We start from the raw sequence: 24,018 nt of genomic DNA, 5'->3' as shown, positions 1-24,018 counted from the left end.
TATCCACCCCTCTCTTAACCCTCACATCTAAACTCTCTCACTTTCAACACATGAACCTCTGGTATTAGACATTTCTGCCATGGGAAGGAAGCAGATACCTCTGTACTGTATCTGTGCCTCTCATAATCATATAAACCTCAGCCTCCACAGCTCCAAAGAAAACACCCCAAGTTTGTTCAGCCTCTCATGATAGCACACGCCCTCTAAACCAGGCAGCATCCTGGTAAACCTCTTCTGCACCCTCTCCAAAGCCTCAACACCCTTCCCACAGTGAGGTGGCCAGAACTGCACGCAATACTCCAGATGTGATAAATTAATCTTTGCCGTTTGCAGCCTTTTCTTCTCTTCTGCTATATTGTTCCATAGTAGTACACATTTTATTGAATCAGTTTGCATTTATATTACAAGATGACATTGTATAGGTGGCAAATGGATAATGATTGACAGATGTGACTGAAGAAATGGTGCAAGTGGTAGGTTTCAGGTAGGCTTTGAAGTTAAAAATTAGGGACTGCATCTAGGAGATGTTTGTTGTGGGGGATATTGGGATGTTGACGACCTGCCAAAGATGTAGGGTAATGTATGAATATGGATATAAGTAATTTGATGTATCTTTGACGAGGAATCTGATTATTGAGAGGATTAGTGAGGAGGCTGCGTAGTTACTATATCTTTCGATAGATGTAGGGAGATGGAATTTAGTAGGTTAAGTGTAAGGTATTGAGGGAGTTGAGTCTAGAGCAGAGACATACGTTAGCATTTACAGGGTACTCTATATAAATCTGGTTATTGTGAACATTCCCAAGTCTATATTACAAGTCTTTGAACAATATTATAGAAAAGTTTGAGGTTGTGCCATATTTAATGAGACTTGGAAACTCTTTAGTTGTGCTCTGCTAACTTTGTGTTTCATGCTGTCTTTGAACAATGGAAGAAAGAAAGGAGCACAGTGCATTTTTTGGTGGAATGAATTCAATGCTCTCTTGTATGACCTTAATTCAATTTCATGTGACAAAACTGAATTAAACTAGACATGTTTCATTGATATATTGATTGAGGTGGTGCAGAACTGAAGACTGAAATACCTTAACCAAGAAAGAAGAAAGTTCTGGTGTTGTTCACACTGTTACCGGAGTCCCAACATAGAACTCCTCCCTTAATATATTTCACTACTTTCTGCAATTTTTTTATAGTCAATTCCTTCACTGTTAACTTTCTGTATTTTACTGGTTGTCTCTTATTTCCCAGCAAGAAGGCTTTCAAGATGACTGGATAAAGAAAGAATATTTTTGTTAAAGTGGAATGTATTTTGTCTTTCTGCTGCTCCACTCAATCATTTTTATAGTTCATTGTTTTCCACTTGTTTCTGCTTTATTGCATTTCTCAGATGTTTTTTCTCTCTCTCTTTCCTCTCTGTTCCATTTTTTAAAACTATCTCCTCTGCTTGAGTTTGAACTATATCTGCTATAGTGCTGATCTCTTCAGCTATGCACACGTTACTTGCTCGTTCACAGACTTCAACTAGTGCAGTGGATAAATTGCTATGCCTTGATTTCTACTATAGGTTAATGGCAGTTCTTCATTTTCTTAATTCTGTCAACATCTCTCCTTACTTGCCTTGGATGACATCACCTTTAGCCATTCATCAATTAATATTCATAATATTATTGTTTCCCATATCAAATGAAGTTCCCACCTCTGATCTTCAGACTATCTCCAAGAAGCTTTGCTCCTTCCTCTGTACCTAACAACTTTTAGTTTTCCCAAAAGTTTAATGTGACCGGTGTACATACTGTATATTTAAGGAGCTTGTTTTACCACATTTTGTATAAGCGGATCTGTGATTAAGTGGCTGAATAAACTGAAAGAATTACTGTTGAAGCTTAACTTCCCTTTTCAGTTGCTCATAACATGTAAACAGTTTATAAAGCGATTATCTCTCACTGCTAAATTGTTCTCCAGTTTAATTTCCTCTGCCTTTAATTTCTTATGAAATTTTGTTCAGTTTTAACAACTTCTCTTGCTAGTGAATTAAATCTGTTATAATCCTTTTGGATGATCTCCACTTCCCCATTAGAATTAACTAAGCTTCACAATTTTCTAATATCAGCAAATACACTTCTGATCTTGTATCAGAGTTGCTAATAAAAATATGAAAATAAGCACTCTGAGAAATTAGCCTCCGAGGAACTCTGAGTCAGCACTCCCCTATGTTAGTCACATCAAATTAATGGGGCTGAAAAATGTATTGATGGAATGTATATATTCATTTGGTTGTTCAGAGTCTGAAAAGAAATTCATGTTTACAGGTATTGTGATATAAGGTGTTGAAATCCACAATTTTAAGTTGACCTTAACATCCTCTGGTTAGGCATTAACACTACAATGCAAGTTTGCACTCTTACTTGTGATTCAGGATGCTCTTGTGGTGCAGGATGGTGTAAAAGTCATATGAAAACATAACTCTATAGAACTGAGGTACCCTCCTAAATCGAGTGATTGGTAAATACAGACTAGTAGGATTCATGAGGAATGACCAATTAGGTGGGTTGTCTGTGGTCTGAAACTAGCCTGAGGTTATATATTCAGGGGACAATCTTGTAATTGGGGGGAAGGAAGTTGCTTGTCATTCACTATGTTAACTAGTTAAATCATTCATCGAACAGCTAAAAAATAATTGAACTTCACACCAAAGCACTTTTGATTTGCTTCATTGTCGTCATCATCATCATCATCATCACCATCATAAAAAAGTAGTCTCTGAATTTTAGTTTATTTGCACTTTCATGCATTCTGAGAATTCGTTTTCTTTTCCTGGTTGGTGACATTTTAGAAGACATGTCTCTGCTGGGCCATTTTATTCATGTGTTATTATCTACTAGCTTTAAAATTGTGTAGTCTCAACCCACCCGCTATCCGTTGAAAGCTCACGCTGCTGAGTATGATTAATCTGCAGGTACGCTTCATTCAGAATCTAACACTGCTTCATTTAATCCTAAAATGATTGAATGTGCATATATTTTAGAATGCTTTCAAAGACAAGAACCCCTCAAGAGGGCTAAGCTAAATAAAAAAAACAGATTCAATAGAGGTCTGATTGCTACTGTGGTGCCCTTGCTGAGTGGAGAGATGATGATGGATAGAATGGTTGAGCTTCTGATCCATTCTGAACTCCGTTATTCCTCAGTTCTGTCATTAAGTGCAACCAGATATAATTTTTGAGCATAATAGGCTGACTGCTCGATATATCTGTATCACTATGTCCAAATAAAATTGGACTTTTAATGGGATTATTTATCCAGTAGTTTTAAATTGCAATTTTGCCTGACTTGAAGCCCTTTGACATTTTGTTTTTGTTATTTATGTCTTGAAAGGTTTCATGTAGCCATTTCTGCTCATTTTTGGGTTTAGAAATAATATTCTTGGTTTGATTGAGTAAATCTTTGCTGATGTTGTATTTGTTCTTTTCCCAGGGGGGCTGTTTTCTAAGACTGAAATGTCAGAGGTACTGACAGAGATTCTGAAAGTTGACCCCCACTTTGATAAAGACACATTTTTAAAGCAGTGCGAGAGGGACATCATTCCCAATGTTCTCGAGGTACCTGGCGATGTTTCATATTTTTTAGTGGTGTAGGGGGATGAATCTGCGGAATGTAATTCATGTAAAGAAAAACCTGTGAATTAAATGTAGAGGTGTTATAGTTTTTGATATTGCTTGAACGTTTAAGTTTTCACTAAGTTTTTTTCATTTTCATATTTAATTAAATTTTATTTTGAGTTACCATGGTTAAGTGCATATTCCTGTAGTGGAGAGTACATCATCCAGCATGTCCTGAGCTCTTTGGACATGCTTGATTCCTGATCTGTGGTGAGGTAGCTGATCTTGGCGAGAGAGTAGTTATAGTTTTGTTACTTCCACCTTAGATGTAAAAAAAAATCAGCCAGTTCCTGGTTATTTTAGTTGGCACCCAATACTGGAAGATAATTTTTTTAAAAGTTGGAACAGACTCTGCCGAGAAGCACTTTGAACTCCTTCTGTAGGCTGATTTTAACAGTCGATGTAGAATAAGGCTGTAATTTTCCAACAAGTTCTCATAATTTCTTCCATTATACTTTGTGTGCTTATTATTTGGGGCTTGTATGTGTCACTCACAGAAACAAACTCTTTACTATATTACATCTCTATCCAAACAACTTCTACAATGTGGTTTTCTGAGCTTAGGTCATCTCTCTTCACGGCACCAATTTTATTAATTAGCAGTTACTCCTGTGTCTCTTTCTAGCATCCTGTCTGTTCTAAATGTGCTTTTCAAAGTTCAGGTCCCAGTTTGTGTCATTTTTCAGCCATATTTTAGTAGTGGTTGGCAGATCATACTTACTTCTAATTATGCTGTCATTTCATCTGCTTTTATTTAAACACGACATACAATCAAATACAGAGCCTTTAGTTTTGTTCTTTTATTATTATTGTAACCTTTAGCCTTATCCATTGACTTAGAATCTGAATCAGAATTAGGTTTATATTTTATACAGATTGAATGTGTGGAAAGAAAGGAAAATGAAATAGTGTTCACAGGTTCATTCCTAAATTGTTAAGTGAGGTCTTGAGGTTCCTGTACCTCCTCTCTGATGGTAGTAATGAGAAGAGGGCATGTCCTAGATGGTGAGCTGGCTGAGTTTACAACCCTCTGAAACCACTTGCAATCCTGTCCACTGGAGGCTCCATACCAGGCTGTGATGCAAGTAGTTAGAATGCTCACTTCTGTACATCTATAGAAATTCCCAAGAGTCTTCGGTGGCATATAAAATCTTCTTTAACTCCTAACAAAATAGAGCCGTTAGCATGCTTTCTTCATGATGCATCAGTGTGATGGGCCCAGGAAAGATCCTCAAGATGTTGCCCAGGAGCTCAAAGCTGCTCACCACTTCCACTGCTGACCTTTTAATGAGGACTGATGTGTGTTCTCCCAACTTCCTCTTCCTGAAGTCCACAATCAATTCCTTGGTCCTGCTGACATTAAGTGCAAGGTTGTTGTTGAAACATCACTTAGATAGATTCACTCAATCAGCCAGTCTATCTTACTCCTGTACGCTGCCTCGTCGCTACCTGGAGATTTTACCAACAGTGGTATCATCTGTGAATTTTTAAATGCCATTTGATGCCAGTCATCAGTACAGAGAAAAGAGCAGTGGGCTAAATCCTTGAAGTGCGCCTGTGTTGATTGTCAGCAAGAAGATGTTATTACTGATCCACTACGACTTGTGTTGTGATAATGAAGTCGATGATTCAATTGCAGAGGGAGTACAGAGGCTCAGCTTTTGAAGCTTGTTGATAAATAATAATGAGGGGATTCATACACTCCTTCCTGTCGCTTTGCTTATCTTTTCCCATATTATTTCTTATCAAGATTCAAGACTGCTTATAGTCTTTCTTCAATACAGGAGTGTAAAGGAGAATGAAATGATTGTTACTCTTGATACCATACAGCAAAAAAAAACCAATAAGCATAAAGAACACATTATAAAAGCAAGCAAAACCATAGACACATTAGATATAAAAGCAATCCTGTAAAACACAATGTACAAGTAACTGTTATATACTAGAATTGGCTGTATGTACATAAAGTGATACTAGGTGATGTGTGCTGGAGGAGTGGGTTAATGGTTGGCAGTGTTGATCAGCCTGATAACTTGGAGAAAGTAACTGTTTTTGAGCTTAGTGGTCCTGTGAGAGTGCTGATGGGAGTGGGACAAATAGTCCATGAGCAGGATGAGTGGAATCCTTCATATTGCTGGTCTTTTTCCAGTACCTTTCAGTATATATGTTCTATAGATGTATAGTGGAGAGTATATTAACTGGATCACAGCTTGGTATGGAAATATTAATGTCCTTGAATGAAAAATCCAACAAAAAGTTGTGGATGCAGCTCAGTCCATCATGGGTAAAGCCCTCCCAACCTTTGAGCACATCTACACGAACAGGAATGCAGCATAAATGATCAGGGACCCCCACCATCTAGGACTTGATCTCTTCCTGCTGCTGCCATCAGGAAGAAGGTACAAGAGCTCCAGGACTTACACCACCAGGTTCAGCAACAGTTACTACCCCTCAACCATCAGACTCTTAAACCAAAAGGGATAACTTCAATTTACTTCGCTTGCCCTAACATTGAACTGTTCTCACAACCTATGGGCTCTCTTTCAAGGCTCTTGATATAAATTTTTTTGAGACCAAGAGAGGTTGTGCAAGATGTTCACTCCCAGGGGTTTGAAACAGCTCGCAGTTTCCACTGCTGTGACATGAAAAGGGTTGCGAGTGGTGCGGGTTTTCCTGAAGTCGATAACCATGCCCCTTATTGACTTTGAGGGCAAGGCTACTTGCCTGGCACCAGGCCTCGAGCTCTTCCCCTTCCTCCCTGTAGACTGTCTCATTGTTGTTGGTGATAAGCCTCACCACAACTGTGTCATTGGCGAACATGACAATGTGATGGCTCGGGTGTTTGGTTATGCAGTTGTGTGTGAATAGAGTGAGCTCTGCTCAGAGTCCTGAGGGCACCCATGTTGAGGATGATGGGGAGGGAGGAGTGCTTCTGCATCCTGACCTTTCTCTTCAATTTAACATCTCAGTTTTGATCTTTTATCCCTACTACTATAAATGCCTGTTTCTCTAGTTATATAGCTCATTATGGCACTGATCCCAGCACAGTTCATGTATAAAGCATTCTAAAGGTACAACTGCCACTCCTGGTATCCCATAAATTGAAGCCCACTTCTATCTCACCAGTCTTAGAGTCACTTGTTTGTTATTCTGTGAATGCTATTCAGGCAAATATCCAGAAAATTATTTCTGAAATTCTGTTAATTTGATGCCTAGCTCCTCACACTGATTATGCAGAATCACCTTCTTTGTCCAGCCAAAGTCTTTAGTACATCATATTACCATGACTAATGAATCCTTCTCCTCCTACTGTGTGCTCTTCTATGGCCTGAACACTGGCAGTGAGACAAGCAACACAGCCTTCTGGAGTCTTAGCTGTTTGCTGCAGTGTCAGTCCTCCTTAATATACTAAAATAAAAATGCAAAAGCCAGGCACAGTCAGGCATTATCTGTGAAAAAAGAAACAGAACTGATGAAGTATCTTTAACTTCAGTTCTTAACTCTGCTTCTCTTTCCACTTCATCTGCTGAGTGTTCACTGTAATTTCTGTTTTTATTTTAGATTTCAATGTCTTTTTTTTTGTTTGTTTGAATTTCCCTCATTAAGCTATTTTTACAATCACAACGCTGTCATTTGCTTTCCCCACTTGAATTAACAATTGCAAATGTTAATCCTTTTGGTTCCCTTATCTTCATTCACATTGCAATTCCTGACCAAATCAGATGACCTCTCATGGGATGTGATGTGTACTTGGTATAAAGTGCCTATAAACGTTCTTCTATCTGATGGATCACATTGGCTGCAGCTTGACCTCCTACTCAATGACTGAGCTGAAGTTCAAGTTCAACTCTAATTCAATTGTACATGAATAGCCGTGAATACAGCAAAACAAAACAGCCTTACTCCAGGGCCAAGGTGCACAACATAGTACCAAACGTCATACACAGCACAAGGTCCATAGAAGATAGCAAGCACATTTAAGATATCAGTAGAATACAGTCACATGAAAAAAAAATTATCCAAGACCCTGAGTCTGTGAATGTTTCAGGAGTCTGCAGTCGAACACAATATGGCTTACCTTCTTGCTGAGCGAATACTGGGGGAAGCAACGACACCAGCTTGGACACTACACCACACTGCCTCCTGTGGAGCGCTCTGACGTCGAAGCATCTCTCCTGGGTAGCTGTTAATCTGTGACACCATGTCTTGAAGCCTAATTCTATCTATGACAAGACCAGGCAGCTCCCCTGCCGTCTGCCAATAAATCAGTGAATTGGACTTCCAGCATTCGACATTAATGTCCAATAGGGTCTTGCAATCACAAGAAAAGCGACTAAGGCAATAACTCACTGTTAGACTGCACACTTCTTTTGCACACCGACTCCTCTGATACCACTCTGACTCAGGCAGCAGCATGGTCTTTACCAAGTCCAGCTCCAGTTTCTCCACCAATGAGCAACTCACTGATTGGGTAGACCTGCAGTACTTTAAGTTCTTAATGTCCAACAGGATCTTGTGATGGTAAAAATATGCTTAAAAAGCATATTTGGTTGACCCCATTGAAGCAGTTGTAATCGAATGGACAACCATGTTGGTATCCAGGAACTACCACATGCCTCATCATGGCGCATCACCTTTTTGACCATGTCTCATATATTAACTTGCCACTTACATGTTAGAATAGTCTGTAAACATTTGCCAAACATTCTATAAGGAGCTAATTTCTTTCTCTAACTCCAACACTGAAAGCTCATAAAGCAGAGATGTATCAGAAAAAACAAGAAACTCTTCAGCTACTCGACAATTACCTTGACCTGCACCAATGTCACACTTTCCAGTTAATGCCAGCACTGACTCACTGTAACTGTCCCTGCTCACTGACTCTACCCACAACCTGCCACAAATCTGCTTTGTTGAAATTATGTTGTGCTTCAGGAGCCAAACCAAAGCTAAAGTCATCTGAATTCAATTGACTGGTCTCTGATAGTAACAATGCACTTCCCAATTACAATGGGGCCCCCTTCCAAGTTTACTTGTTTACCTGGAACTGAAAACTATAGCTAAAAGCACTAAGTAAAAAGAAATCATTCTACAAAATAACTGAGTACAAACTGTTGAAAGTAGTGTTCTAAGGTTTCTACCTATAAAATCAACAATTCGTGTATAATAAAAACAGAAAACGTTGGAAGCACTCAGCAGGTCAAGCAACATCTATGAAAAGAGAAACAAGTTAATGTTTCTGAGAAACAACTTTGACCTGAAACATTAATTGTCCTTTTACCATGGATGCTGCCTGACCTGCTGAAAGTTTACAGAATTATTTGCTTTTATTTCAGACTGCCTGCAATCTCTTTTTTTCCTGATTTTCATTTATTGCTCATGTTTATTTGATTCCTTGTGAAATTGTGCGGTGTCAAGAACATAAGATATTTCCCAAAGCATTGCAGAAGATACTCATTCTCATATTACAGTGGCCCAAAGTACACAACATAAAGGTCAGTTAATGTTATTTTTAAATGTTCTCATTGAATGTGAACAATGCTGGAATGGTCAGCATTTAATGCCCTTTCAATGATTGGCCTTGAGAAGATGGTGGTAAACCATTCTCTTAAAATGTCAGAGTTCTTGTGATGAAGACCCTCCAAAAATGGCAGAAGTTCTCTCTTCTCTGTCAGGAAATATTTTGGAGTAGCAACAAGGCATTTAGCCAACAAAGTCATCTGGTATTCTGAAATTCACAAGGCATCAAGGGAGCTAAATTGGATTGCTCCCCAACTCAAAACTGGTGTAGGGTTTGCTGTACTGCAAGCACATTGACTTCCTGCTGTTTGTGCATTATAATGATTAATGTGGGCAACCAGAACAAATAACATGTTGATTGGCTGCATGTATCATAAAAATCTTAACTTTCTAACAGGAGTAAAATTAGTCTATGATGCTAGCGGAGGTGCAGTGCGTTATACCAGATTCTGGCAGCCATGAAGAAAAGGAGTCTGACCAACAAAAAAATGAGAAATGGCACAACATTGAAAGGAGAGGGGTTTAGGGTTTTCCAAAGTTGCACATTCGTCCTTGACAGAGGAGCCGAAATATTGGAAGTGCGTTCAAGCAAACTATCCCAGACATGGTGAAAAGTTAATGAGAGCAGATAGTCCTTGAGGGCAATGTCAGAAATCTAGCATGATGTCCTGAATGCAGTGCCCCAGGAGTTTCAAGGATCTCCCAAAAGTGATAAAGAGCAATTAATGTATCTGCATTGTTATCATGTGATATCATGCCAATTACACCACAAGCCACAGACACCAATTAATTAATTGCATCAGTGACACCCTCCATCAATAACCTCTGTCAGGTAGTACACCTTACATCTATATGCTCCGCTAGTTCATTACACAATTAACATTCTGTGAGCCTCTTACCTACAGCTTGCACAAACTGGTAACTTTTAGAACATGGAACAGTACTGCACAGAAACAGGCCTTTCAGCCCACAATGTCAACACTGAATGCAATATCAAGTTAAACTTTTTCTGTGTAAACAAAAACCTGCCCCACACAACTCCTTTTATTCCATCCCTCCCCTACACCTTAGATGCTTATCCTGTTGTATTTAACCATGATGTTGCATCAACCAGATTACAAAAAAGAAGTGATGTTTAATTTGAGGCATCAGGACTGAAGATAGATGAACAGGGATGATCTGATCCATGTGGAAATGACACTGCCATTTATTCTCCCCAAAGACGGGTGAAACCATCAAAAATGAAACCACCACATGTTGCCCTCAAACATGGTATTTTCTCCTCATCCAGTATTTTTTCAAGAATGGTGGCAGATAATTGAGCAGCTGAAGACTCCATGAATAAATCCACCCTCAATGATGGCAGAGCCTACCCAAAACATGGGGCAGGAATAGACCACTTGGCCTTTCAAACACGTTCCACTATTCAATAAGATTACAGCTGATATAATTGTAACCTCACCTCTATATTCCCACTACCCCACTTTCAAGGACCATGGAGGAGTCTGGCTCTATCTTGCCATGTGCCTGCACAGAACTTGGCAGATCCCTTCTAATGTGATGAGTTGCAGACTAGTTAATATTATGGCCAAAGTTGCACATTCCATTGCTGCACATGGGACAGTCATCTGCCAGTGCTACAGGCGAATCTTTTGAATTCTTCAGTACTTGATCAGTCTTCTATCATGCATACTTAAGGCACTTGCATTCGAGGCTGTTGTTATTTCTTTGCAAGGAACTTGTGAGATGTCACAACAGTTCACATTCTGATCCCAGCCAATAACTAGGATAGCTGAGATAACATGATAAGGGGTTGGCTGTGGCTTTATAACACCTCCATTTCTCTCCTACCACAGCATTCATCTTCCAATCACTGCCATCCTTGCTGTCACATTTACTTTTTTCAACCACCCAGATCAGAACTCTATTGTTTAATTAGATCTTATCGTCTGTAGGGTGGCTTCATTGTCCAGAATGGCTTCAGCAGGGAGTTCACTGAAAGTCAACCAGCCATTATTGTCCATTGAAGAAGTCACTGAGATGTAGTATTCAAAAATTGTGTCTTTCACAGTTTTTGTTTTTATTTGCCATGGCCTTCAATTTGCGTTTACCAGTAACTTTTTATAGTTTTTCTTTAATTCCTAAATGTAAATGGTTTATTTCTGTCATTAATAAAATGGTTAAAATATTTTTGTAAATTTAATATGTATTTGTATAGTTATGATGTAAGTTATTTGGATTTTGCAAGGCATTTAGATGAAAGTTACAATGGATCTGTAAATCATTACACTGTTCAGGGGAGTGGTAGTGAGATGCAAATTTAATTTAATCACATAAAAATCAAAATGATGGTTAGAATATGGAATTCTGAGGCAGAAGTTGCTATAAAAGCATTCAACAAATTCCTTTAATATTCACTCCAGGATTACTTCTTTCACTGTCCTTTATTTTAGCTTCCTAAGCATTTTTTCCAAGAAAGCATTTTCCACAAATAGTATCTTCTAGATTTCCAAAATTAATATTTCACATCAAGTATATATCCATTATGTTTTCCTTATCCTTTCTTTACTTCCTTTTTAAAAAATATCAGACTACGTTTTTATGTAGTCTGAACATAACAATTAAGAACTATGAATTACTTGATGGCTCCTGAAAGGTAATCCTTGAGTTACAGTTAGGAAGCATTTCTGTCCAGTAAGCAGACCAGCTGTAATATGTGCAAGATAATTATTCTTTTATTACTGAATTGAATTAATACATTCAGGAGGATCATATTTCTGTTTTCGTATTTGTCATTGACTGTTACGTTACTTCAAGGTTGCTTTTTATTTGTCAGCTTTGCCTTGTTTTCTTGTACTGTAAATTATTTGTTATGTTTCTCATAGTTAAGGAGACTGAACAAATATTTTGCATTTAAAATGATCATTTTTATAATGGGATCAGTGATCAATATTTATGGACATGGACATAGTATTTATAGACAAGATATTTTATTATGGATCAAAACCTTGAAATAAGTTATTTATTGGAGATGCATTAAAAAGATATTCCAGGTATAATTGCATTTATTTTGCTAATGTAGAACAAACTTAACTGATAATCTCTTTTGCCTTATAGGCTATGATGAGAGGTGAACTCGATGTTCTGAAGGATTGGTGTTATGAAGCAGTATGTATTAACAAAATTCCATTTGTTTTTGTTATATTGCTGTTCAGCTATTGGTTCTCAAATACAAATGAGAAGGGATTGTGATCTAATCTCTAGACTAAGTTAATTCAGCTCATTGCAACCAGGACAACCATAGGTGTTCTCCAACAGCCTCTGGAGAATAAGATCAGACAAACTATTCCTCTGTCTCGCAATCATTAATGGTGACTCCTATGATGTGGGATTTTTTTTTTGTGGATGTTTTCTTCAGAATTGGGGATTAGGTTTGGCTCTAATGTTCCCCTTTCTGAATGAACTGCCTTTTGTAATTAAGCAAGATACCAGGCCACCAGCAGAGACAAAATCCAGCAGGATTCAGTTTCAGTAGAGGTGAAGTAGAGAGAGGATTTAAAAAAAACATATAAAGCCTCTCATTGTTGGTTCCATAATTGGAATGTTTATGGTGATTTATTTTTAATGTAATGGCACTTGAGTTGATAGCTGATGCATATCATTGATTGAATGCAGTTTGCATGAACATAACATCTGAAATACAGTTGTTCGCATAATGAGCTTGTCAATTGTGAATTATTTTTGCTAACAAGGTGCATGTTTCTGCTCCCTGTGGAGAAAAGAACTATTCTGTGTTTGATAATGAGTCTAATGTAAGAGAGTTTTTGATTACTTCTTAATACCAAGTTGGTCTCCAAGGAATTTTGACATTTAAGATCACACATCACTGTAGGTTGGGACTGCAAGATGGGATTTAGTAATGACTACAATAAGAGGAGATGTTTAAAAGTAATTTATTTTTTTACAGCTCATTTACTGTTACTCAGCATTGAAACTCCAGAGTGTATGCTTGCAGCGTACAATTAATTGTCCTGAGTTGTACAGTTGTCTGGTCATTTGTGATTATTTTGGGAAGCAGAGCAAATTTAAGAGGAAATATGGTTCATGAAGTTGCTCTGAAAATTCAAGAAGAGCAAGAGGTTGCCTTCATGTCATACCTTTCACATTGTTAGGACATCTCAAAGTCCTTCACATCAATAGCTTTCCTTTGAAGCCCTGGTCACAACCATATCTGTAGGTACAAGCAGCCAGTTTGTTACAATAAAGTTTCACGAAGAGAAATGAGAGTCTTCTCACCATATTTTTAAATCCCTCCTTGCTATTTGTTTTGTTGTTTGATTTTTTAAATTCAGAAATTCAGTTGTTAGACTGCATGAGAAATAGACGGATTTATGAAATGTCATTGAACATGTGGAATTTCAATGTAGCAGTTTTGGGTCAAAATTCTACCCTCTCCACAGCCATCACCAGCAGCTATAATTCCTTACATTTTTTAAATTCTGCTTTCTCCAACTGATAAGGTGCTGGGCTTATGTCAGCCACCATTCAACACCTAATATGTCATTCCTGTTCTGTTGACTTGTCTGGCGATGCTGATCGAGCAATCCTTCATAACTGATTCCTTAGCCACTACAAACCCAAAAAAGACTGGCCTTTTAGTTTGCATCTGGTCAAGGGAGAGCATGAGGTGAATTAGGTTCAAAGGAAATGCATCAATAATCACTTTTAAGCTTGCTACAAATGATGTTGGGACACAAAATGGTGAGTGATATAAAGACTATCTTGTGGTACTGCAAGTTGCTGCTTCGCCAAATGAATAGTGTGCAATTCATCTTCATGTCTTTTGTCACGTTTCCCAGTCTAATGGGGTGTGGAATAATTCAATTCTATCCAACAGTAACAATAAATCAAAAATCATGTAAATAGCACAACTTATTTCTTGGGGTGTGACTGAATCCATTTTCTCTGATATTTATGTGTTCTGCTTTGCTCCTGACTGAGTAGCAAATAAACAGACAAAATGTGGAGCACACTGCAAGTAGCAAGTGACATTGAGAATGAGTGGTGTAGGAAATGGTCTGAGTCATGACTGGACAAAACAGTTCCGTTTATGTTTTGATGCTAGGTGGTCTTGGTATGCTGATAGACATGATAGTAAGGAGGTGGGAGAAATAAGGGAAGAGATACTTTTGAGATAGAACCTTATGTTATTCAAGCTTTATTGCAGAACTGTGGATGTTTCATAAGCAAACCCGTAGAAGCCTTACCTATTTTTTATCAATGCTGTTATCAGATCAAGGACTACTTCGTGCTGGTACAGAGTACTTATTAATTGAAATGGTACACAGGGGTACTCCACTTGTATGAGAATAAAAATAATCCTTTGACAGAGTCATCTTTTGGTTGAGCTGAAATCTATATTAATGTAGAGCAAAGAAAATAGCCAGTATGTATGGCCTTCTCAGAAAATTAAGTGGGTTGGTATTTTATGATAACCTTTCTGTGTTTCTTCATCTTACATGCAGACTTATAGCCAGCTTGCACAACCCATTCAACAAGCCAAGGCCATGAATCTTCAGTTCCGATCCAAAATACTTGACATTGACAATATCGATGTAAGTAACTGACTTCATTAACAATCTTTAACTTCGCTCTGTGTAACGGCAGATTTACTCAGTATAGGGTATATTGCATCAAAATTGTGCTGTTGGTGACCTGGTTATTGGATTTCTGGAATAAAAAGTGCTTCATTGACCAAGCTAGCATCCCTCTCAGTTATAATTTTATTATAATAAAGGAAGATATTTGGGGAAATAAGTAGTGAATGATTTTCCTCCTAAAGTAGCATCAGAGCAAACTATTGCATGGGCTTCTTTACAGCTGAGTGAAATGGGTGTTTCTAACTGTATTTTTTCTATATACTTCTTAGTCATCTATTTACTATTACTGATTTAACATAAACTGTCACAATTTTTATGGTTTATTCCAAAAATACTGTTTATGTCCTTGAGATTGGGCAATTAAGGTCATTTGTCATTGTCATAGCAATGTGAACAGCATAGAGGGATTGGGTCACAAGTTATGTATGATAGCTGTTAAATTATTTCTGTCACTGCGCTGTTGATATTTATTATTTCAAGACAGTTGACTCAAGTTCATCCCCAGCTGTATGAAACAAGTCAGTAAAATGATTTCCAAAAGGCAGGCTTCACCAGCACTGAAGCTACTATGCATAATAATTGAAAGTCAGACAAGTCTAAAATGAATTGCAAGCATGCCTTAACCTAATGCTTGAGCACTATTGTGGCCATGAATGCAAACAGTCTTTAACTGAGTCCTTGGATGTATGGCAGCCAAGTATTCAATACCTAACTGAAAACATCAACAATCTTACATTGAATGTTTAAACATGCCATATCTGAATAAAGAAATACTATTTTGAAAAATACTTTTTTTCAAATATTGATAGATAATGATCTGTAGTTGATTTTTTTTTTACACGGGAAAATTCACATCATCGGTAGGATATTCATTTAAGGCATGACTGAATACCTAGTTATTGTACTTGTGTATTCGATTGGATGACATTCTAGTACTTGAAGGAGTGTCTGAGGATATGGTTATGGTACATCCAGATACTCAGATGTTCTTAATAAGAAGAGGGATGCTGCCTTTTGAGGCACTACCTTTTGAAGATGTCCTCAATGGTGGGAGGCTTGTGCCTGAAATAGAGCTGGCTGAGTCTACAACCCCCTGAAACTTCTTACGATCCTCTGAATTGGTTCTTCCATACCAGATGATGAAACCTCCTTATACTCCTAATGAAGTATAGCTGTGGGCATGCTTTTGTAGTGATTGCATCAATGTGTTGGGTCCAGGAATGACCCTCTGAGATGTTGACACTTAAGAACTTAAAGCTGCTGTTAGCTCCATTGTATCTATAGTAATGGAAGCTCTTTATTTAAGCTGCTTGCTTTAGTTTCATTTTCTTATTAATTGGTTACTGGATCCTGATTTTTCTTTTGAAGCAGATATTTGATTGATTACTCCATCTATTTTAGAAAACACTAAGATGGGTACAATCCTCATAGCTCTTTCCCTTCTTTCTTTCTGTATTTTTATAGCCAGGCTCCTTTATATTAAAGCAAACTTTCTACCTTTCCTTTGTAGACTCTTAGCTCATTGCACTTCTCTAAAGAGCAAAAAGGAAATCCTTTCTGACTGCCAGGCATTGCTGTCAGTTAGATGTCTGGAGCTGTCTTGTGGTGATTTTCAGTCACATTCCCAACCCCACAACTACATATCAGCTGTTTTGTTTTCTCTTTCTTCCACCAGGATTTGCTAGATTTCTCATGGGAAGTAATTTTACTTATACATAAAATGTGTTACAGGAAATCTCAGAAAATATGCATGTATTTTCATGTTATTCTAATCACTTTCTCCTGTGAAATACACAAGTTGATTATTTTACTGAAGACCGGGCAGTGAGGTTGAGAAAATGAAAATTACTGATTTACTTTCTGAGAATGACTTTCATTCTGTTTAGTGGTCACATATCTGTTTTAATCTTCTTAATGGCCAATTTCCCAAGGTGCTTAAAATTAATACTTTCCTTTAAAAGAGCTTTGGGATGATGCTTTATCTGAATTTATCCATCCAAATTCACCCTTGAAGGCAATGTCAAGAACTTAATGGCAATTAGAAAGTAGAGATAGTAGTTTGTACAGTACACTCTTCACTGCTGTGCAGTATCCTGCATCTCATTTCAATGTATTATATTGGTGAATTAATGAAAGTTGGTATCCAAAATTTGGTATAATGTTTGTGTTCAACATGTTGTCATGAAAATGAAACTATACAGAAGACAGAAGAATGAAACTAAATGTTAAAGACCAGGATACTCAACTAGTAAGGTACCATCTTCATAGAAACATGTCAGTCAGATAATAATTCTCAAAATGGTCTTTCCTCAACATTGAAGAAAGTACCTTTAACTGCCCTAGCTTAATCCTGTTGGCAATTCTGCTCAGCATTTGGAGCCTTGTTCATTTTTGTTTGAGATTGATAGTATTTTAGTTGTTTTGATTTACTTTTTAGAAACTAAATTGAAGTAGTGAACTTTGAGGTTTATATCAGTAAAAGAAAATTGTTATATAGGCTGCATTGAAGTAATTGCAGTTTTCCTAGTTATTATTTTTAATGTCCTGGCATACACTGCATAATTATGAAAAAACCTGCGTTTACTTGGCATGTAATTTTTCCTTTCACTCTAGGCATTAGAAGAAAATAATAAGCAGGAGCTTGTTCTTTATTTTTCTTTCAAGCTATGGCTTATTGAGTAGAAGGGATGAATTTGCAAATATCCAGCTGTGATTAAAGAGTTTATAGTGCTTAGCTGTTGTTTGTTTGACAACTGTGTTCCAAACATTCTTTGCATCCAAGTCACTGAATTGCATCGATAATAAAAAATGATCACAGCATTCATCTTTGATAATGAGCCTGCCAGTGACATCTCCTGCCGATCAAGACATTCCCATCTAATGTTCTAAAATGTTTTGCAGCCAAAGTTCAGTAAATCATGACTTTGTTATTTAGTGAGTTATTGAGAGTTTTGAGCATTTTCTCTGAAGCTGGTGAATGTTTGAGGTGGCAATATAGACTTTAGTAAACTTGATGAGGCCTCCCTGCATGATGTGCACTTAATAGCACAATACTGACAAGTAGCATGAATACTAAAGTCACAATTGTGAGAATTACGAATTAAGAGAAGTTGAATTTAGCCTCAATGAGAAATTTAAAGTCTGGAAATAGAATCATAGTAATGACAGGTTGTTATTTTAAATAGAGATTTCTGATGAAGCATATCTATCTGTAATTTATTTTCTTATTTATCGTTAAGTTTCCAGTACATTTTAAAATTACACCTTGAATTACTGCTTGCACTCAACTGGGTCCAGCTTCCTTCTCATATATAAACCAGTCCCAGCTCAGCACATGACAGAAACCAGTCTCCACTCTAAGGACTCTGATTTCTTACTGTCTCAGCAAAGTGTCCAGTGTAATCAAAGACCCCACCCACCCTGGACATTCTCTCTCCTCCCTCTTCCATCAGGCAGAAAGTGCAAAAGCCTGAAAGCATATGCCATCAGGTTCAAGGGCAGTTTCTGTCTTACTGTTATATAACAATTCTCTAGTGCAATAAATTGGATTTTTGACCTCACAATCCACTTTGTTACGATCTTGCACCTGTTTGTTTGCCTGCACTGCAATTTCTCTGTAGCTGTTATACTTTATTCTGAATTGTTATTGTTTCCCTTTGTTCTACCCCAATGTGCTGTGTAATGATCTATATGAGCAGTACGCAAGGCAAGCTTCTCACTGTATTTTGGTTTGTGTGATAATAATAAACCAATTCACATTCCATTGTAATGTCCACGGTTGGGAATTAGACTGGGAGGCAATTGGAGGGATGGAGAGAAAACAACAAGAGGTGTAAGGTAAAACATAATTAAATATAGTATCATTTACATGATTCTGCTTTAGTTATGAAATTAAAACAATTACTTTTATTAGGCATCACTGGCAGCCCATTATCTGCACTAGGTGTTCACAATGTTGTATATTGTGAATTAATATAGTGCTTTATTTTAATAATTTTAAAAATTGATTTATGTTAATTGTTATAAATAAATTTATAATTATTTTTAGTTTTCATTTGTTTCTAAAGGTCTCTAATCATTAGAGATATTTGGAAACTGTGAAGAGGCTTTCTAACTTCATATTGCAGACAGAACGTCTGAGACCCATTTCCTACACAACATGTACTCCACAAAACTAGTCAATGTCAAAAGATTTACAGTGGCCAAAAGGCTAGTACTTGGGGCAAACCATTGATACTTTCTTATCTGTTAGATCTTTCTGATATAATATGTCCTTGGCTCTTAAGCTTAGTTCTTTTTCTCAATATACAATTGGCCCTCCTTATCCGTGGATTCCGCATGCGCAGATTCAACCAACCGGGGATCGGGAAAACCTGGAAGTTCTCTCTCCAGCACTCTTTGCTTGAGCATGTACAAAATGTTTTTTCTTGTCATTATTCCCTAAACAATACAGTATAACAACTATTTACATTGTATTAGGTATTATAAATAATCTAGAAATAATTTAAAAGTACAGGCAGTCCCCAGGTTATGAATGAGTCCATCTTGAAGTTGGATTTGAAGTCGGAACAGGTACATCCGGTATTATTTAGTGTCAGTTAGTCAAACGTTTTTCTTAGTATATAGTGCATATTTTACCTTTCTATGCATATAAAACACTTAAGAAACATGTATTTCAATAATTTAACCACTGCGTTGCTTAGTAATAATTGTAGCTTTCATTGGGGCAGGGCCTTTCACATGCTCCATTAAAATTGTTCCGATCGTTGACCGACTGTAGCCTAACGCTTTTCCAATGACCAATGGTGTTTCACCTCTTTGTGATCGCTTTATTACTTCCACCTTATTTTTAGTCGCGATCGTGATTATTTTCATAAACAGAAACACTGTGGATTCAGAGCTGTGCCGGGTCCTAACGTCCACTGCACGGAAGCATGTTAAATAAAGTCCGGGATTCTGCTGGGTCCTAAAGACCGCCACACTGAGACATGTTAAATAAAGGACTTCAGCATCTTTGAATTTTGGTATCCATGGGGGGGTGGGGGTGTCCTGGAACCAATCCCCCGCGGATAAGGGGGCTACTGTAGAATTGATTCCATTTAATTGGGACCAGTATGTTTTGGCCCAATTAAGCAGCTGCCTCAATTAGCCAGTGTTTCATGGAAATAGTTAAAAAGCTATTAAAAAAAGACAAACCACTATTTAACTGAGTAACAAATTATGTATTTAAATAAATACAGAACAAATTAGAACACCACCAAAACTACTACAGTATTACAAAATTGTGTGTTAGTTCCTAACAGTTATCGACAGAGGAATGAATCCAGTGTGTGCTGAGTGTTTTTTGATTGAGTATAAATGAACAAAATCAGTGTAGACACCTAGTGCAGATAATAGACTGCCTTCTAACAATGTTTTCAATGGTTGCATCCTCCAAATCTTCATTTTCATTGTAATATTCAAGATTGGCCACTTTTTAGCAAGTGAGAATTAATGGAATATTCCTTGTGTGAGATATTGGAAATTTGGGAGACCTTCAGTCTCCCTGATAACTACATCTGCATGAAGTGTACCAAACTGCAGTTCCTTAGACACTGTGTTAAGGAACTGGAGCTGATCTCGTTAACCTTTGGCTCATATGGGAGAATAAGGAGGTGATGGATACTGTAGGATCTACAGGGACCTATGTTGCAGGAGGCAGGTAGCTGGGTGATTATCAGAAAAGGGAAAGGGAATAGGCAGCCATTACAGAGTACTCCTGTGGCCATTCCCTTCAATAATAAGTGTACCATTTTGGATACTATTGGGAGGGATGATCTACCAGAGAGAAGCTGTAGCAAACAGTTCTCTGGCACTGAGTCTGGCTTGGCAGCTCAGAAGGGAAGTGGGGGGGAAGAAGAGGTGAGCTGTAGAGATAGGGGATTTGTTGGTTAGGGGAACAGGAAGGAGGTTTTGTGGACGATAATGACATTTCTGGAAGGTGTGTTGTCTCTTGGGTGCCAGGGTCAGAGACATCTCGGATGGAGTCCACAGAATTCTCATGTGGGAGGTGGAGAAGCCGGAGTTTGTAGTCCGTACTGGTATCAAAGATATGGGTAGGATCGCTAATGAGGTCCTGCAAGGTGAATTCAGGTAGTTAGGTGTTAAGTTAAAGAACAGAACATCCAGGGCTGAGATCTCAGGATTGCTATCCATGCCATATGTTAGTGAGGCTAGAAATAGGAAGATCATACAGCTTAACATGTGGCTAAGGAATTGGTGCAGGAGGGAAGGTTTCGGATTTTAGATTATTGGGATCTCTTCCAGGGAAGGTGAGACCTGTACAGAAGGGATGGTTTGCACCTGAACTGGAGGGGGAATAATATCCTGGCAGTAAAGTTTGCTAGTGCTGCACAGAGGGTGGCAGCTTAAACTAGAGTTGCTGGGGGATGGGAACCAGAGCACCAGAACATGAAGTGGAGTGATTGAGGAGAAAGATGTCATTAAGCTTACATACAAGGTCAGGAATCAAAAGTTTGAGCATGGTGGAACTAATGTTCTGAGCTGTGTATATTTCAATTAAAAACTATTGTAAGAAAGATGGATGAGCTCAGGACATGGATCAACACATGGAATTATGACATTGTACCCATTAGTGAGACATTGTGCCAGGAGGGGAAGGACTGGCAGCTCAATGTTCTGGGGTTCCGGTGCTTTAGACGTGATAGAGCAGGTGGCATATTAGTCAGGGAAAATGTCACGGTAGCTCTCAGTCACAACAGTCTGGAGAGCTTTTCTAGTGAGGCTTTATGGATAGAACTAATGATTAAGAAAGGTATGACTATGTGAATGGGATTATATTATAAACCACCCAACAGTCCATGAGATTTAGAGGAGCAGATTTGTAGAGAGATTACAGACTGTTGCAAAATATGTAAGGTTGTAATAGGTGATTTTAATAGGCATATTGCTTGGGACTCCCATTCTGTAAAAGGGCAGGATGGGAAGAAGTTTGTGAACTGTGTTCGGGAAAGTTTCCTTAGTCAGTATTAATCAGTACATAGATGTCCCAACTAGAGGGAGTGCTGATGGAACGAGGCAGATTAATGGTTCAACACAGACCAGATGGGCTGAAGGCCTGTTTCTATGTTGTCATGTTTTATGACTCCATGACAATGATTGTTCATATTTTCAAATTCTTTGTAGTTCCTAACTTGTTGAAGTAGTTAGATCATTTCATTTTCACCCCCAGCTGTTTCTGCCATCTCCAAGCTTAAATGCTTGAAACCTCAGTGAGCAAAACAGTTCTGAATTGTCTTACTGTTTATTACTTATCAACTGTCAGTGACAAAAAAAATCACTGCTTTTTGAACACAAATACACACAAGTAATGTTATTGGATACTTTTTGGGGTTCATTTGATCCTGTTGACTTGATTTTGTTCAAATGACGCATTCTAACTTTCCAAATGTTGCATTGCATTTATTAACCAATTGATAGTTCTTGAAGTTCTTAGCTGATTTAAATAATGACATTTTTAATTAATGTTTTCCATTACAAAATGGAATAGTAACTGCTTTGGATCGTGCAGGATGATGTTGGTGTTTAATTGAAAATTGAAATCTGTTTTCTGGATAAAATCCAAAAGCTAAGCATGATGAAATATTTAAATTCTCTGTGCCTGGTGTGGTTAATATTCTGGTGCTCACAACTCTGAATTAGAAATTCTTTAAATTATAAAACTTCAAAGCATAAAGAAAATCTTGGAAATTTAGTCAATGCTGGTTATACTTTGCACATGCCCTCAGGAAACATATTCTTAGTGGGGAAGCACAGTTAAAATGACCACAGTTTGATAAAATAGTTCACTTCTGCTTACAGATCTCCCATGGCAACTCAGCTGAGATAAAAATTTTACTTCGTTATGAATTGTCTCTAGGATGCCCACTCTATGCTACTATGCTAGCTGTGTTTTATCCTCTGCAGTGTTTCATTTTGAAGTCTGATTTCTTTCGACTTATTTTTAGCTTTTTTTTAACTCACTTTCCATTTCTTCAAGTGAGAGGTCTAGACAGTGAACATTAGCAGCCAGAGTCTCCTTTATAGGCCATATCCTGTCATTATCTGATAGCATATTGCAGTCATCAGCAGACACCTTTGAACAGCGAACAGAAACTCTCACAGATTTATTCTCTCATTTCCTAATCCACATGCTATTTGAGGTATTCCTACTAATAGTACAATGGAGGTCTGCTAACTCAACACAGATTTGAAATTCAATCTGACACTTCTGGTTAATATGACTCAACTACTCATTTCATACAGCTGAGATAACAAGAAATTAGAAAAATAATATTGCCATCACATTGTAAAAGCACATCCCAGTCTGAAAACAGTGCAGCACATGATGTTATGTTTGTAACCACTAAGAAAACCCTCATTCTGCCCACTGATTGATTTACTCCATTCTGGTGTCACAAGAGTGAAAATGCGTTTCACGCTACATAACTAAGGCAGTCATTCCAACTAGCCTGTATGAACTGATGATTGAATTGAACTGTCAAGGGAGCTTCTTTGCAATGTGTTGATGATTTGTGTTTCTGTAGGAGTGACTATTCCATACTTGCTCACTCTGGTCTTTTTTTATGGTGTTCTTTGTGGTGACCTGTTTCTCTTTGATTGCAGCTGGCAATGGGGAAAATGATGGAGCAGGGACCTGTTCTAATTATCACCTTCCAGGCTCAGCTAGTCATGGTTATCAAGAATCACAATGGAGAAGTGGTGGAGGGGGACCCGGTATGTATACTTATTCTCTGTGATGAATAAAAGTGATGAGCATAACATAAATTATCTTTCTATACAGGATTAATTGGAGATCCATGTGCGCCTTTGTAAAACTATAATTATAACTAACACATGGAGTGAATTTCCTCTGTTGAAGATTAGCAGTTCACAATTGAGTTTTTAAAATAAATCAACTCATTTCTATAAAGCAATTGTAAATTTTGAAGACTGAAGTATCAAGGTAACAAGTTTAAAAATTAAAACAGTTTTAGGAATTAGTTAATTGGAATGGATTGTCAGGGAAGGACATTCAAGTTGAAATCAGGGAACAATTTGCTGGAGAGAATGGGGCTAGGGAATGGGGATGTGGCCTGAGAACCTCTGTCCTTAAAATTTCTAGTGCAGCACACACAAAAA

The 24,018-nt window shown here is 37.7% G+C and overlaps 1 protein-coding gene across 1 annotated transcript in view; it reads left to right on the top strand.

Moving 5' to 3' along the window:
- The window catches only part of timm44 (translocase of inner mitochondrial membrane 44 homolog (yeast)), an 82,230-nt gene that overhangs the window by 46,036 nt on the left and 12,176 nt on the right, over window positions 1-24,018 (top strand). The window contains exons 9-12 of the mRNA XM_059991508.1: window positions 3,474-3,598; window positions 12,296-12,346; window positions 14,704-14,793; window positions 23,503-23,613. Coding sequence (XP_059847491.1) covers window positions 3,474-3,598; window positions 12,296-12,346; window positions 14,704-14,793; window positions 23,503-23,613 — 377 coding nt within the window. The remainder of the gene's footprint in view (window positions 1-3,473; window positions 3,599-12,295; window positions 12,347-14,703; window positions 14,794-23,502; window positions 23,614-24,018) is intronic.

The sequence above is a fragment of the Hypanus sabinus genome, chromosome 16 (genome assembly GCF_030144855.1).
Source record: "Hypanus sabinus isolate sHypSab1 chromosome 16, sHypSab1.hap1, whole genome shotgun sequence".
In the NCBI taxonomy this organism is placed as follows: domain Eukaryota; kingdom Metazoa; phylum Chordata; class Chondrichthyes; order Myliobatiformes; family Dasyatidae; genus Hypanus; species Hypanus sabinus.
Note: the sequence above shows the minus strand (reverse complement) of the source record. Positions and strands in the feature narration are given on the sequence as shown.